The sequence below is a fragment of the Spermophilus citellus genome (assembly GCF_964194105.1).
Source record: "Spermophilus citellus genome assembly, chromosome: 6".
Lineage (NCBI taxonomy): Eukaryota > Metazoa > Chordata > Mammalia > Rodentia > Sciuridae > Spermophilus > Spermophilus citellus.
The window spans coordinates 138,359,644-138,377,306 of record NC_138187.1 but is presented as its reverse complement, the minus strand read 5'-3'; the positions used below and the strand labels follow the sequence as shown (position 1 = coordinate 138,377,306).

General features: G+C 31.9%; 1 protein-coding gene across 1 annotated transcript in view; it reads right to left on the bottom strand.

The window, feature by feature from the left end:
• Positions 1–17,663, bottom strand: part of DENND1B (DENN domain containing 1B) — a 233,626-nt gene that overhangs the window by 49,818 nt on the left and 166,145 nt on the right. The window contains exon 14 of the mRNA XM_081300539.1: positions 17,283–17,384. Coding sequence (XP_081156665.1) covers positions 17,283–17,384 — 102 coding nt within the window. The remainder of the gene's footprint in view (positions 1–17,282; positions 17,385–17,663) is intronic.

Here is a 17,663-nt window from a genome sequence, read left to right as displayed (position 1 = left end):
GGAAAATTCAAATACCTATGAGTTTAATAACACACTCCTGAATGAATCAAAAAGTATCTTGAGAACACATAACATTGAAAACACAATATACCAAAACTTATGGGATGCAACAAAAGTAGTTCTATGAAGTAGGTTCTAGCAATAAGCACTAATGATAAAACAGAATAGGTATCTCAATAAACAACCTAAAGAAACTAGAAAAGGAAGACAACTAAAGTGAGAAGAAGAAAGAAATAAAGGTCAAAGTAGAAATAAATACAATACACACAAGGAAAACAAAAAAACCAATAAGGCTAAGAATAGTTTTGTGAAAAAGTAGAATTTACAAACTTTTGTTGGGTTAACTAAAAAAATAAATAAAAATTTAAAAATTAAAGATTCAAATAAAAATAGAATGAAAGGTGAGAAATTACTACTGATACAACAGAAATACAAAGGATCATAAAAGACTACATAAACAAGTTTACATTGATAAATTGGATAACAAAAGAAACAAATTCCTAAACAAATACAAAGGTGAAATTCACTGTCGTATATTCACATATATACATAGTGTAATTTGGTCAATTTTATTCCACTGGTCATCCCTTTTCCTGTCCCTCCTCCCTATCCTTCAATCTAGTTCCTCTGTTCTACTGATCTCCCTTCTATTTTCATGGGGTCCCTGCTTTTATTTTGGTTTAGCTTCCAAATATGAGAGAAAATATTTGATCCTTGACTTTGAATCTGGCTTACTTCACTTAGCATGATGTTCTCAGGTTTCATCCATTTACCAGAAATATGCCATGATTTCTTTCTTCTTTATGGGGAAGGGAGAAGAGAAAGAAAAGAGGAAGCACTGAGGAATTAAATGGAGCAAATTATATTCCATGCATATATGTTTATGTTAAAATGAACCCCACTATTATGTAAAACTGTAATATACAAATAAAACAATAAAAAATAGAAAATTATATCCAATAATCCTGATGAACACAGAATACAAAAACCCTCCATAAAATACTAACAAACCAAATTCAACAGCATATTAAAAGAATCGTTCACTATGATCAAGTGAGACTTATCCCTGGGATGCAAAGATAGTTTGACACACATATATTAATCATGCGCTATACTACACCAACAGAATGAAGGACAAAAACCATATGAGTATATCACCAGATACAGAAAAAGAATTTGACTAAATTCAATACCCTTTAATGATTAAAAAAATTCTTGACAAATTAGGACTAGAAGTAATACACCTCACCTTAAGAAAGGTTATGTATGACAGTTTCATAGCTAAAGTCATACTCACTGGTGAATAGTTGAAAGTTTTTCCTTTAAGACAAAGATACTTCCTTTTACTACTTCTAGTCAACCTAGTACTTACTGGAAGTCCTAGCCAGAAAAATAAATAAAAGACACCTCATAGGGAAAAGGAAGAAGTATACTTGTCTCTGTTTGCCGTTGACATTATCTAATGTATGAAATATCCTAAGGATTCAACCCCAAATCTGTTACAACCAATAAATAAATTTAGTAAGCAGCATGCAAAAATCAACCTACAAAACCCAGTGGCATTTCTATACACTAGTAACAGACTACCTAGAAAAGAATCAAGAAAATGATCCCATTTGTAATAGCATTAAAAAATAAAATGCTCAGCAATATATTTAACTAGAGGTAAAAGATCTTTGTAAAACTAAAAAAATATGAAATACGAGAAAAAAATTGAAAAGACAAAAATAAATGTAAAAACTTCGGCATGTTCATGGATCAGAGAAATTAATACCAAAATATCCAAACTACTAAAAACATTCTACTGACTCAATGTAATCCCTATCAAAATTGCAATGAAATTTTTCACCGAAATAGTAATACAATTCTAAAATTCATATGTATTCATAAAAGATCCCAAAAAGCAAAGGCAATTTTGAGCAAGAACAGAGCTGATGGCACCACACTATCTGGTCTCAAAACCTGGTAAAACTACATGGTACTGGCAATAACAACCACCACCACCATCACAAGAAAAAAAAAAAGATTTTATACACACACACACACACACACACACACACACACACACACACAAATGAGAACGGAAAGTTCAGAATTAAATCCACACATTTATTATCCATGGATCTTTAACAAAGGTATCAAAATATACAGGGCAAGGACAACCTCTGTGATAAATGATGAGAACTAGATATCCGCATGCTGAAAAATGAAATTGGAACCTTATCTCAAAATCATTTACAAAAATCAAATCAAAATAGGTTAAATGTTTAAATATAAGACCTGAAATTGTAAAAATACTAAAAAAAGATAAATTTTTCTTGACATTGTTCTGAGAAATGATTTTCTAAATACTGACCCCCCAAAAAAATCATAGGCAACAAAAACTAAAACAAACAGAATTACATCAAACTAAAAATCTTATGCATAGCAAAGGAAATAATAAATAAAGACAACCTACAGAATGGGAGAAAATATGTTTAAAGAACACATTTGATAAGGGGCAATATCCATAATAACTCAATAGCAAGAAAATAACCCAATTAAAAATGGGTAATGTACCTGAAAAGAAATTTCTCAAAAGAAGACATATAAGTGACCAACAGTTATATAATAAAATGCTCAACATCAATAATTGAAAAATGCAGATTAAAACTACAGTGAGGTAACTTCACACCTGTTAATATTTCTATTATCAAAAAGACGAAATGGCGGATATTGTTCAGGATGTGGAGAAAAGGGAATCCTTATACACTGTTAACGGGAATGTAGACTAATACAATCTTTATTAAAAACAGTACAGAGGTTTTTAAAAAAAATTTAAAGACAATCCATTATTTCCACTTATGGTTATACATCCAAAAGAAATGAAATAAATATGTCAAAGTGATACCTTATGGTTATACATCCAAAAGAAATGAAATAAATATGTCAAAGTGATACCTGCACTCCAATGTTCAGTACAGCATTATACACAATAGCCAAAATATGGAATCAACCTACCAATGGATGAATAAATGTATCAAGGAAATGTTTTATATATGGGTGACTGCATGTATAAAAACATATATAAAACATAGATTTAAATGCTTATATATGTATTTGTCATATATAAACATATATATGTTTTATAAGTAAGACATACATGTATGTATATATGTATATACACATGCACACACACAATGCAGCTTAAAAAAGAAGGCTATTCTGTGATTTATGGCAATATGAACCTGGAAGATACTATGCTGAATGAAATACAGCAGGCAAAGAAAGACAAATAATGCATGATCTCACTAATATGTGGAATATAAAAAAAAATCCAGAGAAACAAGAGTATAATAGTGGTCATCAGAGGCTGGTGAAGGCGGAGATGAAGAAATGTTGGTCAAAGGCTACAAAATCTGAATTAGATAAGAGGAATAAGTGTTGTGGACCTCATGTATAGCACAGTGATTATAGTTAATAACAAGGTACTATATATTTGGAAATTGATGAGAATAGATTTTAATTGTGCTCACCATAAAAAACTGTTAAGTGTAACATAACTTATATTTTAATTAGATGGTTGGCCATTCTATATTTCCAATGTAAAAACATCATATTATACCATAAATACATAAAAATTTTAAGTAAATACTTTATTTTTTATATTTTAGTTGGATACAATACCTTTATTTATTTTTATGTGGTGCTGAAGATCAAACTCAGCAACTTGCACGTGCTAGGCAAGCACTCTACTGCTGAGTCACAACCCCCGCCCCAATACATAAAATTTTTGTCAAAAAAAAAAAATCGAGCAATATTAGTCACTGAATTCTTCTTATGCTCTTTACATAATAAAAATTGGATGGAATTGGTGACATGTTTACAAAATATGATTTTCATTTGAGGTAGATAGTCTTAAGGATTTTTACTGCAACATAATTATTTATGTACTACTTAATGAATATACTCTGTTATCTCAGTGTTCTCCTTTTGTCATAATGAAGTTTACTTTAATGAAACAAACCATTCTAATCACAGAGTCCCTATTTATCCTTTGCAGTTGTCATGACTATAGTACATAAATATTTCAGAATTCAGAATCATTATGTACATGAAATAATAAAAACATGCTATGGAGAAATTTTCCTAAGATTTACTTAGCATCCAGAATTGACAATATTTTATGCAAGAAACTGCATGTACAAATATTAATTATATATGGTCATAATCCTAGAAAAACTCATAGTCTTATTGAGAAAATTAATGTATAACTAAATAATTATTGGAATTGCCTATATAATAATGAATTCAGGCATTATCTTTGATCTTATATCTTTCCGCAGCAAGTGTCAGAAATATCACCCTGTTAACATAACCAAATGTTGGGCTGGGGATGTGGCTCAAGCGGTAGCACGCTCGCCTGGCATGCGTGCGGCCCGGGTTCGATCCTCAGCACCACATACCAACAAAGATGTTGTGTCCGCCGAGAACTAAAAAATAAATATTAAAAATTCTCTCTCTCTCTCCCCTCTCTCACTCTATCTTAAAAAAAAAAAAAAAAACATAACCAAATGTCTGTTCTGCTTCACATAATCTTCTTTATCACCACCCTAGTCCACTTCTCTCCAGGACAACTGTGATGGCTTCATAATAGAAGCTTCAATACCTTCTCTCCTCTAATCCATTCTTACAGAATAATCTGGGTAATCTTTATAAAATAAAAATCAGACCCAGTTGTGTCCCAGCTAACACTTCCTCCTGGAATACTATTAAATCCAGAATAAAATATAAACTTCTTATGCCTTTAAAGCCCCAGTGGATCTGTTCCCTTCCAACCCCATGTAGTCCAACTCTCCCCCTTGCCCACAGTTGATTTAATTCTGTTCCCAGGAAATGTTAACCTCTTTTCCTCACCTAGGATCTTTTCAACAGAAATTTCTTCCACCTGAAATGATAATTTTTAAAAAAATCTCAGAATTGATTCATTATTTAGATTGAACTTAAATATTACCCTCAGTAATGCCTTTTCTAATCACTCAGTCTAAATTGGTCAACCAAAGTTCTCCAAATTTTTCACTTACTGGTACTTTTCTTATTTATTGTTTGTCAGCCTATTCCCTTCATAAGAATTGACAACTCTGTGAAGGGTTACACAGTTCTGAATCTCAAGTGCTTGGAGTGACAGTGCTTGCCACAAAACAAATCATCAATACATTATTGTTATAGTGGATGAACACAGGCACAGAGAAAGAGTGCAGATGTAGTAAGCAACAGTGAAGATTTTAGTGAGGTGAAAATGAGTATGAAAATAGGGCAAATTACAACAACATGGAATAAATGCAAAACTCAGGCATGAATAAAGCTCTAAGGAAACAAAGGACAGAACTGATGGCAATAGGGTTAACATTTGAACAGGATATTGAAGAACGGCAGAAAATCAACATTGGTGGTTTGGTATTGCTAGCACATGCAAATCATTATATTGTGAAAGATATATTTGAAGGAATATTCAATGTGATTGGATATTGCCTTAGTATAGAAAACTAGGCAAAGATTCGAAGCCCAGAAATAGACCAAGCACCTTACATAGTGAGATACTCTGGGAAAGTGGCAAAATCAGATCCAAACCCAGGTTTGTTGCATCCTGGGCCAAGTATTCTTAACAGTGCAATATGCACGCCATCAATAACACACAGCAGTATGATGAGGAACTCAAAGTCAAAGGATGAACATGGTATGTTTACTTAACTGCTAATTTTCCTTGAACATGGAATTGAGGTATAGAATGCAGGATATGCAGAGATGTTTTGGAAAAATACAGGAGGCTTCCTAAAATATACTTCACAGCAGGCCTATATCCACCACCCAATACTTTTAAAACACACATGTTCTCAGTTGAAAATGTGGCTCAGTGGTAGAGTATTTGCCTACTATGCTTAAGTCTCCATGTTTGATCCCCAGCATCACTAAATAAATAAATAAAAATATGCCTTTTCTTCTGTCACGAGGAGTACTTTGTTCTATGGGAAATTTCTGATAAAAAATGTTTATATTATCTTATGAAAGGTATTAAAGGGTTTGGAGGAACACTAAAAGGGATTTTTCCAATTTGAATCTTCCCTATCATTTTCTTCCCCAATTGAGTTAGAATTTGAACAAGCAGAATTCTTTTTTTATTTGGGGGATGGGGGAAGCATTATATGAATATACTTGAACTCCTTCATTATTATACAAATTTCTTAACAGTTTTCCAATTAAGAGGGTCTATATTCATGGAGATCCTTTAAATTTATAGTTCAAGTTAAGCTCCTGGATTGACGCACTAAATTCAGACACAATTCTTAGCCATACGAAGTGCGTAGCAAAACGAGTAGAGAAAACCTTTCTTCCAGTAACTTTAATAGCCCACAATAAACACAAGAAAATTATTTACTTTATTGTGTTAGTGTACTATGAAATGAAGGTAAGAGACCTAAAAATAAATCTTTATAAAACTGCTAATTAAAGAAATACAGTGATGTCAGATTGTGGATTTAAGGAACTATTTCTGGGATTCCTTCCAAATCCATTATCTAAAGAGCAATTCATCCAAATGGAACCTCCTATCATCTGTCTAAGCTATATGTTTATTTCATATTATCATGGAATGTTAGAGCCAAAATATGTCTCAAATTTAGTGATTTTTTATTGTTGGTCGTTCAAAACATTACATAGTTCTTAATATATCATATTTCACAGTTGGGGGTTATGAACTCCCATTTTTACCCCGTATACAGATTGCTGTATCACATCAGTTACACTTCCATTGATTTACATATTGCCATTCTAGTGTCTGATGTATTCTGCTGTCTATCCTATTCTCTACTATCCCCCTTCCCCTCCCCTCCCTTCCCCTCCCCTCCCCATTTCTCTCTCTACCCCCTCTACTGTAAATCATTTCTTCCACTTGTATTATTCTTCTCTTACCCCTCACTTCCTCTTATATGTAATTTTGTAAAACCCTGAGGATCACCTTCCATTTCCATGCGATTTCCCTTCTCACTCCCTTTCCCTCCCACCTCTCATCCCTGTTTAATGTTAATCTTCTTCTCAAGCTCTTTGTCCCTACCCTGTCCTTGGTTACTCCCCTTATATCAAAGCAGTCATTTGGCATTTGTTTTTTAAGGATTGGCTAGCTTCACTTAGCATAATCTGCTCTAATGCCATCTATTTCCCTCCAAATTCTATGATTTTGTCATTTTTTAATGCAGAGTAATACTCCATTGTGATCTTTAGAGTAACTCTTGTTGGAAATGCAGGAACTGAAGCTCAAAGAAGTTAGAAATCAATGAAAACACAGCTTTTAATGCCTAACCTAAAAACATCAAAAAAGTAGTATATTTTCATAATTATTTAATTTAAATATTAATTGTTTAAAAAATTATAGCTTATTAATAATAAAGTAAAGGCAGTTGGTGGCTGATGCTTTGTTATAGAAACTGCAGCCCGGGGATGAGGAGATGAGGAACAAGGAATACAAAGTTTCAGTGAGCCAACAGAAGATCTACTGTACAGTGTAGTTACCAGTACTGTTTGTTTCAACATTTCTGAAAGAGAAAATTTTTGCCTGTTCTCACTAAAAAAAAATACATTAGGTGAGTGATGTTAATTACCGTGATATGATTCCACAATGCATGTGTATATATGTGTGTTTGTATATCACTCACATTGTATTCCACAAACATATGTAATTATTATTTGTCTATTAAATTTTTTAAAAATAAAATTTAAATATTATACAATTTAAGGATATGATAATCTGGGAGAACACTGCCCTTCCTTTAAGGCATCTCTGTGCCCCTCCCTCCCTACAAAAAAACCTCCAGCTTATGCTTTCTTTGTCTTTATGGTTTCTGATCACATGATTAGGTTGACATAAATAATGTATTATTTAGCTTTTATTGCATTTGACATTATTTCCAAGAGTTCATCATATACATTCCTCACTGACAGTTGTTTCACTTCCTTCATCTCGAGTTTTATTATAGTTCATTCGTTTCCCTGATAAAATTTTTTATTGTATGAATATAACAAATCCTTCATGCTAAAATTACTCACATGTTTTGTTGTTCTGAACAATTTTAGTAAATAACTTTTGATGTGTATTAGAGTATAGTTGCTGGGTCATAGGAAATTTGCATGTTTGACTTAAATGGTAGAATAGGAGTGTTTTCTAAATAACGTGTATAAACTTATACCTAAATAATTAAAATTTAGTTTCTTGCTCTACACCTTTGCTCAAATTTGGGGTTTTCAGGTTTTTAAAATTTGGCCAGTCTACTGAATGAGAAGTAATATTTTACTGTGCTTTTTATTTGGAATTCTCTGGTAAAAATTATGGTTGAATATTTTATAGGTCAGTATTAGTCATTTAGGTTTCTTCACCACTATGTATCTATTCAAATATTTTACACAATTATATTGAATTATATGTGTCATGAGGAAGTTTGTGAATTATAGTATAGAGATTCTAAGTGATTGGGTGGTTTATATCTATTGTGAATACACATGATGACCAAGGTTTTGAATTTTAATGAAATCAAAGTATTAAGCCTTAAGAAGCATGTCTCCTTCTTTAAAGTAATAAGAATGTAATTTTAGTATCTTCCTCTTGAAACATTTTTACCTTCTGGGGGGCTAAATTGTGTATATAAGAAGCTTAAGTGAAAAATACTGGCATCTCTCCCCAAAAGAAACTATTAGTGTTTCAAAAATTTGAATGACACTTGTTGAAAATATCTTTAATCATGCCTTTTTTTCTACATTTTATCATAAATGGTTATTAAATTCTATAGAATTTTTGGCATCTTTTGAGTTGAAATAATAATTTTTCTCCTATAATAAGTTAACATGGTAAATTAGATTCAAATAATTTATAAATTTATGTGCATTTGTTATTTGATTTCTTAAGATAAATGCAATTTAGGCATGGAATAGTACCTTTTAAAGATATCACTAGAATGGTTTGAAAATAAACTTTGTTATAAATATTAACTCATATTAACTATGCAAGTTGGTGGGTTTCACTGGGATAGTTCCATACATACACACATCCTCTCTTAACTGCATTTACCTCTCTAGGACTATCTCTTACCCTACTTTCTTTCACCCTTACCCTGGACCCCCCCCCCCTTCTCCCTCTTCCCTAATAGTTTCTATTCTACTTATAGGTTATTTCTTTGTTTGTTTCCATATATGAAAAAATACAACACTAGTATTTCTGTATCTGGCTCATTTTGGTTAACATGTTTCATTTTCCTGCAAACGACATGGTTTCAATCTTCATGGTTGAATAATATTCCAATGTATATGTGTGTATAGTGTCCATTGACAGACACCTAGGCAGATCCTATAATTTGATTTTTGTGAATAGTGTCAAAATTAAGATAGGTATACAGAGGTATGCATGTATCTCTTTCATATGCTGTCTTCATTTACTTCAGGTATACATCCATCCAGGAGTCTATAGGTAGATCACATGGTAGTTCTCTTTAGTTTTTTGAGGAGCCTCCATAGTGTTTTCCACAATGGCTGTACTAGTCTACATTCCTAATAACAGTATATTATAAAGGTTCCTTTTTCTCCACATCCTTACCAGCATTTCCTAACTTTTATGCTTTTTTTTCTCTTTTGATAATAGCCATTCCAACTGGTTGAGGTGAAATCTCAAGGTAGCTTTGATTTGCATTTCCCTGATGGCTAAAGATGATGAACAATTTTTTTTCATATATTTATTGGCCATTTGTTCTTCTGAGATGCATCTGTTCAGTTCAGTTGCCCTTTTCTTATTCTTTGATGCTGAATTCCTAACACATTCTGGTTACTAATCTTCCGTAACAGCTAGCAAAGATGTCCCCCATTTTGTAAGTTGCCTCTTCACTCTGCTAATTGCTTCAAAGTTGCAAGCTTACATTGAGGTCTTTGATCTACTTTGAGTTGACTTTTATACAAGGTGAAAGGATCTAGTTTCGGTCTTCTACTGGGAGACAGCCAGTTTTCCCAGCACCACTTGTTAAAGAGGCTGCCTATATTTTTCGGCAACTTTATTGAGAATCAGATGGCTGTATAGGAGTGGGTTTATTTCTGGGTCCTCTATTCTATTCCTTTGGTCTATATGTCAGTTTTTATGCTAATACCATGCTGTATTTGTTATTATATCTCTAAGGAATATTTAAAATTAGGTACTATGATGACTCTAGCATTTTCATTTTGCTCAGGATTATTTTGACTATTCATGGTGTTTTGTGGTTCGAAATAAATTTTAGGATTTTTTTCTAGTTCTATGAAAAATGACACTGGCATTTTGAGGGAAATGGCTTGATTCTGTAGATTACATTTGGCAGTATGGCCATTTAAACAATGTTAATTCTCCTAATCCACAAACATGGGAGATCTTTCCATCTTCTAGTATCTACTTTTTCTTTCTTCTGTATTTTATAATTATCATCGAAGAGGTCTTTTACCTTCTTGGCTATTTGTAGACTTTTTATAAGGTTATTGTGAACGGGAATGTTTTCCTGATTTTGTTTTCAGTGAGCTTATTGGTGTATTTTAAAAATACATTAATCTTTGCACATTGTATATCCTGCTATATTGCTGAATTTGTTTATCAGTCTTTTGGTGGAGTTTTTAGGTTCTTCAAAGTATACAACCATATCATCTTCAAACAGGGACAATTTGAATTCTTTCTTTTCTGTTTGTATCCCATTTCTTTCTTTCTCTTGGCTGATTGCTGTGGTTAAAACTATATTGAATAGAAGTAGTGAGAATGAACTTGCCTCATTCATGAATCTAGAGGAAATACTTTTAGTTTTTCCCAATTCAATATGATATTGGCCATAAGTATGTCATGTAGAGACTTTATGTTGAGGTATGATCCTTCTACACTTATTTTCTTCAGATTTTTATCATAAAGAGATGATGAATTTTATCAAAGGCTTTTCATGCATCCATTGAGATTATCATGTAATTTTTGTTTTTTATTCTTTCATGTGCTATATTCCATTTATTGATTTGCATATTGAACCATCTCCTGCAGCCTGGGCATGAAACCAACTTGATAATGGTGTATGATCTTTTTAATGTGTTATCAAATTTGATTTGCAAGTATTTTTACTGAGGAGTTGTGCATCTATTTTTATCAAGGATATTAGTCAATAGTTTTCTTTGTTGTATCTATCAGGTTTTGATAGGAAATACTGGCTATGCATAATGTGTCTGGAAGAATTCCTTCTCTTTCTACATTATGGAATAATTTGAGAAACACTGGTGTTAGTTCTTCTTTAGATGTCTCATAAAATTCAGCAGTGTACCTGTCTGGTCCTGGGCTTTTCTTTGTTGGGAGACTTTAATATCACTGCTTATTAATGATCTATTCAGCTTTTGATATCATCCTTAGTTCAATTTCTATAGGTCATATGCATCTACAGATTTATCCATTTCTTTTAGATTTTTAATTTTATTGGAGTATAAATTTTCAAAACAGTCCCTAATGATCATCTTTGGTTCAGTAGTATCTGTCATAATATCCCCCTTTTCAGTTGTATTTGTATTTTTTTGTTCCCATCCCCCGGCCCTGCCCCCACCCCTCAGGTTAGTTTGGCTAAAGGTTTGTCAATCTTGTTTATCTTTTCTAAGAACTAACTCTTCGTTTCATGATCCTTTGTATCATTATTTTAGTCTCTATTTTATTTAGCTCAGCTCCAATCTTTATTATTTCTTTCCTTCTACTGCTTTTGGGTTTGCTCTATTCTTGTTTTTCAGGACCTTGAGATGCATTATCAAATTACTTATTAGAGATCTCTCATTTGTTTAAAATGTGGGCACTCATAGCAATAAAATTACCTCTTAGAACTGCTTTTGCTGTATTGCACATATTGTTCTATGTTATGTTTCCATTTTCATTTGATTCTACAAATATCTTAATCCTCCGCCTGAGTTTTTTAATGTTTAGTGCTTTCTCTCCATATGTTAATATACTTCCTGTGGTTCCTCTTGCTGTTGATTTCTAGTTTCATTTTATTATGATCTGATACAATGCAATAAATTATTTCCTTTTTCATTTTCTTAGACTTTCTTTATGTCCTAAAATATGGTCTATATTGGAAAAAGTTCTATTAGCTTATGAAAAGAATGTAATTCTGCAGATGTCCGACAGAATATTCTATAGATGTCTGTTAAGTCCATCTGATCTATACTGTAATTTAACTCTGGTATTTCTCTGTTGATTTATTTTTTTGATCTGGATGATCTATTGGTGAGACTCAGATATTAAAGTTGCCCACTATTATTGTATTGGGGCCTATCTCTTTCTATGTTCAGTAATGTTTGTTTTATAAATCTGAGGGTGTTCTAATATTTAGTGCATTTATATTTACAACATTATATCTTCTTGATGGACAGTTTGCTTTGTCAAAATGGAATAACCTTCTTTGTCTCTTATTTTGACTTGAAGTCTGTTTGCCAAATATGAGTACAACTAGTCTTTCTTGCTTTGTTTTCACTTATTTGAAACTTCACTTTCTATCACTTCTAGTATCTGTATGTCTGCCATTGAGGTATGTTTCTTGCGTCCAGCAGATTGTCAGGTTCTGTTTTTGTTTTGTTTTTTAAATTTTATTTAAACTCAATTAGGCAGTGTGCCTCTTTTAATTGAAGAATTAAGACCTTTTATATTCAGGATAATTTTTGAATGGTATGGACAAATTACTGTCATTTGTATTGGGGCCTATCTCTATGTTTTTCTTCTGGTTGTTTGGAACAACTTCCTTTATTCATCTTAGAGATCTAATGATCTAATAAGGTAATAATATTTCATTCTTTCCTAATTCTTATTAATTTTTCTACTCTTTTAAGGAGATGTATTCTTTCTCATGCTCTCATGATTGTGTTTATCTTGCTTCCTCTTTTGTGTGTAGAATTCCTTTAAGTATTTTCTGTAATTCTGGTTTAGTGGCCATGAATTCCTCTAGTTTATCTTGAAAAGACTTTATTTCTTCTTCAGTTGTGAAGGATAACATCGCTGGATATAGTAATCTAGAATTGCAGTTATTTCTTTCAGAGCTTGATATCTATCATTTCAGGCCCTCCAAATTTCTTTAGAGAAATCTGCTATTATTCTGATATGTTTGCCTTTGTAAGTATTTGTCTTCTGTAGCTTTCAATAGTTTTCCTTGTTCTATAATTTTGGAAGTTCAATAAATGTGGAGAAGTTCTTTTCCGGTCATGTGTGTTTGAAGTTCTAAATAACTCCTATACCTGGATGATCATATTTTTCCCAAGATTAGAGAATCTGCTATTATTTCACTAAATATCAAGGCTGTTCTTCTGTTCCTTCTTCTACACCATGATTTCACACCTGGCTTTTAATCATAAATAGGCCTTGTAGGTTTTGTTTATTCTTACTTTCCTTTTTATTTTTTACTTTCTAAATATGATAACTCTTCACCCAAGTCTTAAAGGCTTGATTTCTTTCTTCTTTTTGATCTACTCTTGGTGAGACTTTTCATTTGATTTATTGAGTTTTTCATCTATAAAATTTCTTTTTGGTTCTTTTTTAGAAGCTCTCTCCTTTACTAAACTGCTCTTTTCTATCCTGCATTGTTTCCCTTAAACCATCCAGCTTTTTATTAGTTTTCTCTTTGAATTAAATGATCATTTTTAGTATAATTACTTAAATTCTTTGTCTGGAATTTCATCCTGCTTTGGAATCAGATACTACTGAGTTGTGAACTTTTAAAGGAATCATGTTGCCTTGTTTTTTCATGTTTCTTGTATTTCTTATTGATATTTATGCATCTTTTAGGACACACACCTCTTCCAATTTTATATGAGTTCATTCTTAAGGAACAGCTTTCTCTCTTCTTTTCTCATGGACTCCTTAGTCCTCTTTTTAATAACTTCCTAGTGATTCAGACTGATCCACCAGTCAGGTTATAACAATAATCTTTATTATTTACAGTCAAATGATTAGGGGTTTTAGTTATATCTATAATATTTCTTCATCACAAAACCTAAGTTAATGTATGAGTAAAGTGGGGACAGTGGCCTGCCCAAGTAGACATATCAAGAAAACCAGCCCAAGGGGCAAACCTGGGTTTTATTGAGAAATGCCTTCACATCCTTTGTGTAATTAAAAGGTGTTTAAACTGGTATACGACTCTACATATTTTTTTTCTAAACATGTTATAGATATCAGGCCAGGATCATCTATATTCATTGTTGTCGATTTGAAGTTAGTTTAGTCAGTACAGTTCTCCTTTGAAGGTAATCTTTTTTTTTCCTATCATTTTAAAAAATTCCCTCTTTAATATTTTGTAACTGAATATATTAGATTTCTTTTTCTTTGCTTGGTGTGGATATGGTGGACTTTTTAAATCCATAAAATGGAGTGTTTCACTGATTCTAGTGAAGTCATTTCATTTATTTTCTCCCTTCGGTTTTTAGTCTTTACCTATTAGAACTGATTATATGAATTACTCTAGACTCTCCATGTCTATTATCTCACTATATTTTCTATTTCTTTGTCTCTGTACCATATTCTGGATAATTTCTATTTCAGATAGATCTTCAACTCCTTAAATCTCTCTTCATTTAAGACAAATCTGCAATTAAACCCAACAATTTCCTTTAATTTCAATTATTATATGCTTCACTAATTATTTGCTGTATTCTTAAAATCGGTTTTATATCCTTTAAAGTTGTTTCTCAACAACTTTATTAAAGCTTGATTATTTTTCTCTCAACATTTTAAACATGGCTATGTCATATTCTATTTCTGATAATTCCAGTATTTGAAGTCTTGGTCAGTTTCTGTTACTTTTAATATTACTCATGATTTGATTCCCTGTATGTTTAATGATTTTTAATAGTGAAAATTCTTTTGAAATTTTAGTCTCCTTTCAGATACCCAGGAAATAAATGAAAGGAAAAGGTACCTTTATTTCCTGTTTACTTTTACATGAAGTCCTCCCAGATTTTTGGAAGTAACTTCTCCTATTATATTTCTTACCCAGAAAAAGTGACCCATGAGCTCTGTCTCCTGTGCCTCCTTTCGACAAAATGATTTTCAACTCCTACATTTTAAATTGCTTGGGTAAACAGGTTATTTCTCAACCTACTCTGACATATTGCCAGAAATAAAAATTCACTCTAATTTTTTCTTTAAAACTGTATGCTGTTCTCCTGGGTTCAAGTTCTATCAAACTGGAAGCATTAACATGCTAAAAGAGACACCGATTCTAGATCTACCATGGATCATAAAATCATTGCTATAGATAGTAATCACTTGTACCTAGTAAATTTTTATATTCCTTCAGCCATTTCTAAGTTGAAGATCCATCTGTGTTGATACATTTTTACCAACTGACTTTTCTTTTAGAAAACTTTGTAAACCTCTGTCAACAAGACTCTTTTAAATACTTTCAGGGCTATCTTTAAGAATCACTTTCTTAAGATTCATAAAATGATATCAACTTCTAAAAATGGTACATTTGTCTATGCAAAACTGTTCAAGTTGTCCACAAAATGGATTTTACTTTCATTGATGATTTTCATTTTTTAGATTTAGCCTTTTCATTTTACTAATTTAAAAATAATCCCACATAGACTTGGATTATGTTATTGTAATTCCTCTAAGAATGAGAAGGACAATAAATCTTACTGAGCATCTGCAAGGTATCATCCACTATGCTGAGTGTATATATAAGCACACATAAATGTTATCATAACCCTGTTAGGTAGGTGGCAATATTTGTATTTTAAAGGAAAATAAACATGCACTTATGCGCAATCATCTGTTAAGTGAAAAGTATCTAACCCAACTCTACATGATTCTTAAAAATGCTTTTTAAAAATTACTATGCAATAAAATTTACCATGCTTTATTAACTTATTAAGTGGTAATAATCCAGTTACAGAATCTCTACTCAAAAGTAGCAAGTTATATTCTACCCACCCATTCAATCCTTGCCCCATTTAACAATCTGATCTTAACTACTCATTCTTGATAATAGAAAGTTGTATCTCTTCTTGATACAAAAATGGGCACATTAATATTTAATTCAACAAGCCCATACTGGATGACTAACTTGGGAATACACTGTACTATATTCTTCAGCACTTATAAAGCACTATTATTTGATCCTCCTTATGACCCTAGGAAGTAATTCAATATATGCTTGGATACATCTAGGTATAGGGAACTCCAAAGTATACAACTATATCTTTGGAAAATAACAAGACATCTCTGGTCCTGAAATACATGATCCTAAAAGTTTATATATAGAAAGCCTTTCCTTTATATATTAAAAGACAGTTATATTACCTAAATACTTTCAAATCTCAGATTATTTTTTAAAATTTCCCTAGAATATAGATAATATAGTAATTTGTTACCATGCTGATTTCTTTACTGACTTATTTTGAAGAAAATATTTTAAGCTATAAGTAATTCCACCCCCCCAAGCGTCTAAATAAATTACTATTAGGGTCATCAGCTCCTCCAAGGCATTACATATTTTTATCCTGCTTGAGCACTATTTGACATACCACTGTTCTTGATTAACACTAAATTCACAACATCAATGTTACTCTTAAAATTGTCATTTCAAAGAAGAAATGCAAATTTTAAGGACTTAAATTATGTAAACCAAAACTAAGACAACACAGCTTAAGAGACTTGCTGTGACTGAATAATGAGATGAAAGAACTAGTATACCAAAATTTCTGAATTCCGATGTCAAGCTACAACTTTTTTGAAATGGAAATTATATTTTCTGAACTGAAAATCAGGATATATGGTATAACCATAATTTTCCCCTAAATTTTAAATTCATAATTATGAAAAGTCTTTTACAAAGCTTAAAAGGTTAGTTAAATATTCATTTTGTAAATTATTTTATAAACTAGATAACACTGGGACTATCCTAGTTATTTTTTACCATATCAATCTACCATTCCAAAATAACTCCTCCTCACATTCCCTGCTTAACAACTATTCATGTTGTGTTTTCTTTTGTGGATATATGCCCCTCCTCAGTGAAACCTGGAGCTTAGCAATTTTTTCATTAGTTCCTTTTAATAGCAAAGTTATAACATAATATTTCTGGACTGCTAGGTCATAGCTAGCTACTGAGTTTTAAAAAATAATAAAATGCTAGAAAAGACTTTACTCAGGATTAGGACACAGTTTCAGGATGATGAAAATGTGTAAAAATGACAATGTTCTGTTACAGACTAAAAATGTGTAGATCCACTCTTACCTGCTTAAAAAGTTGAAGGTTAACAGCAGTTTCCAAGAACTGTTTCATCACACTTGAGCGATGCTTTACAAAACTTTCCTCACAGAAAGTGACAGGCTCACCCTAGATAGAAATGAAGATTTTCAGGGCATCAATATAAAGGCAGTTAAAGAAACAGTCTCTTTTAGGAGGTACATGGAGAGTCATATAGAGTATATGATAGGGAATCAACAAATAGACCCTGATACATAATAGCTGGATTTCAGGCTAGCCGAAATGTTCCAGTACTAAAAATCCTCTAAAATACCTTACTATTCAAGAATTCTTTGGACTCTGAAAACTGGTCAATTTCACTGCCTCAAAGTAGGAGTAAATTTCCTAAAACTAAGATTAACACTTGTT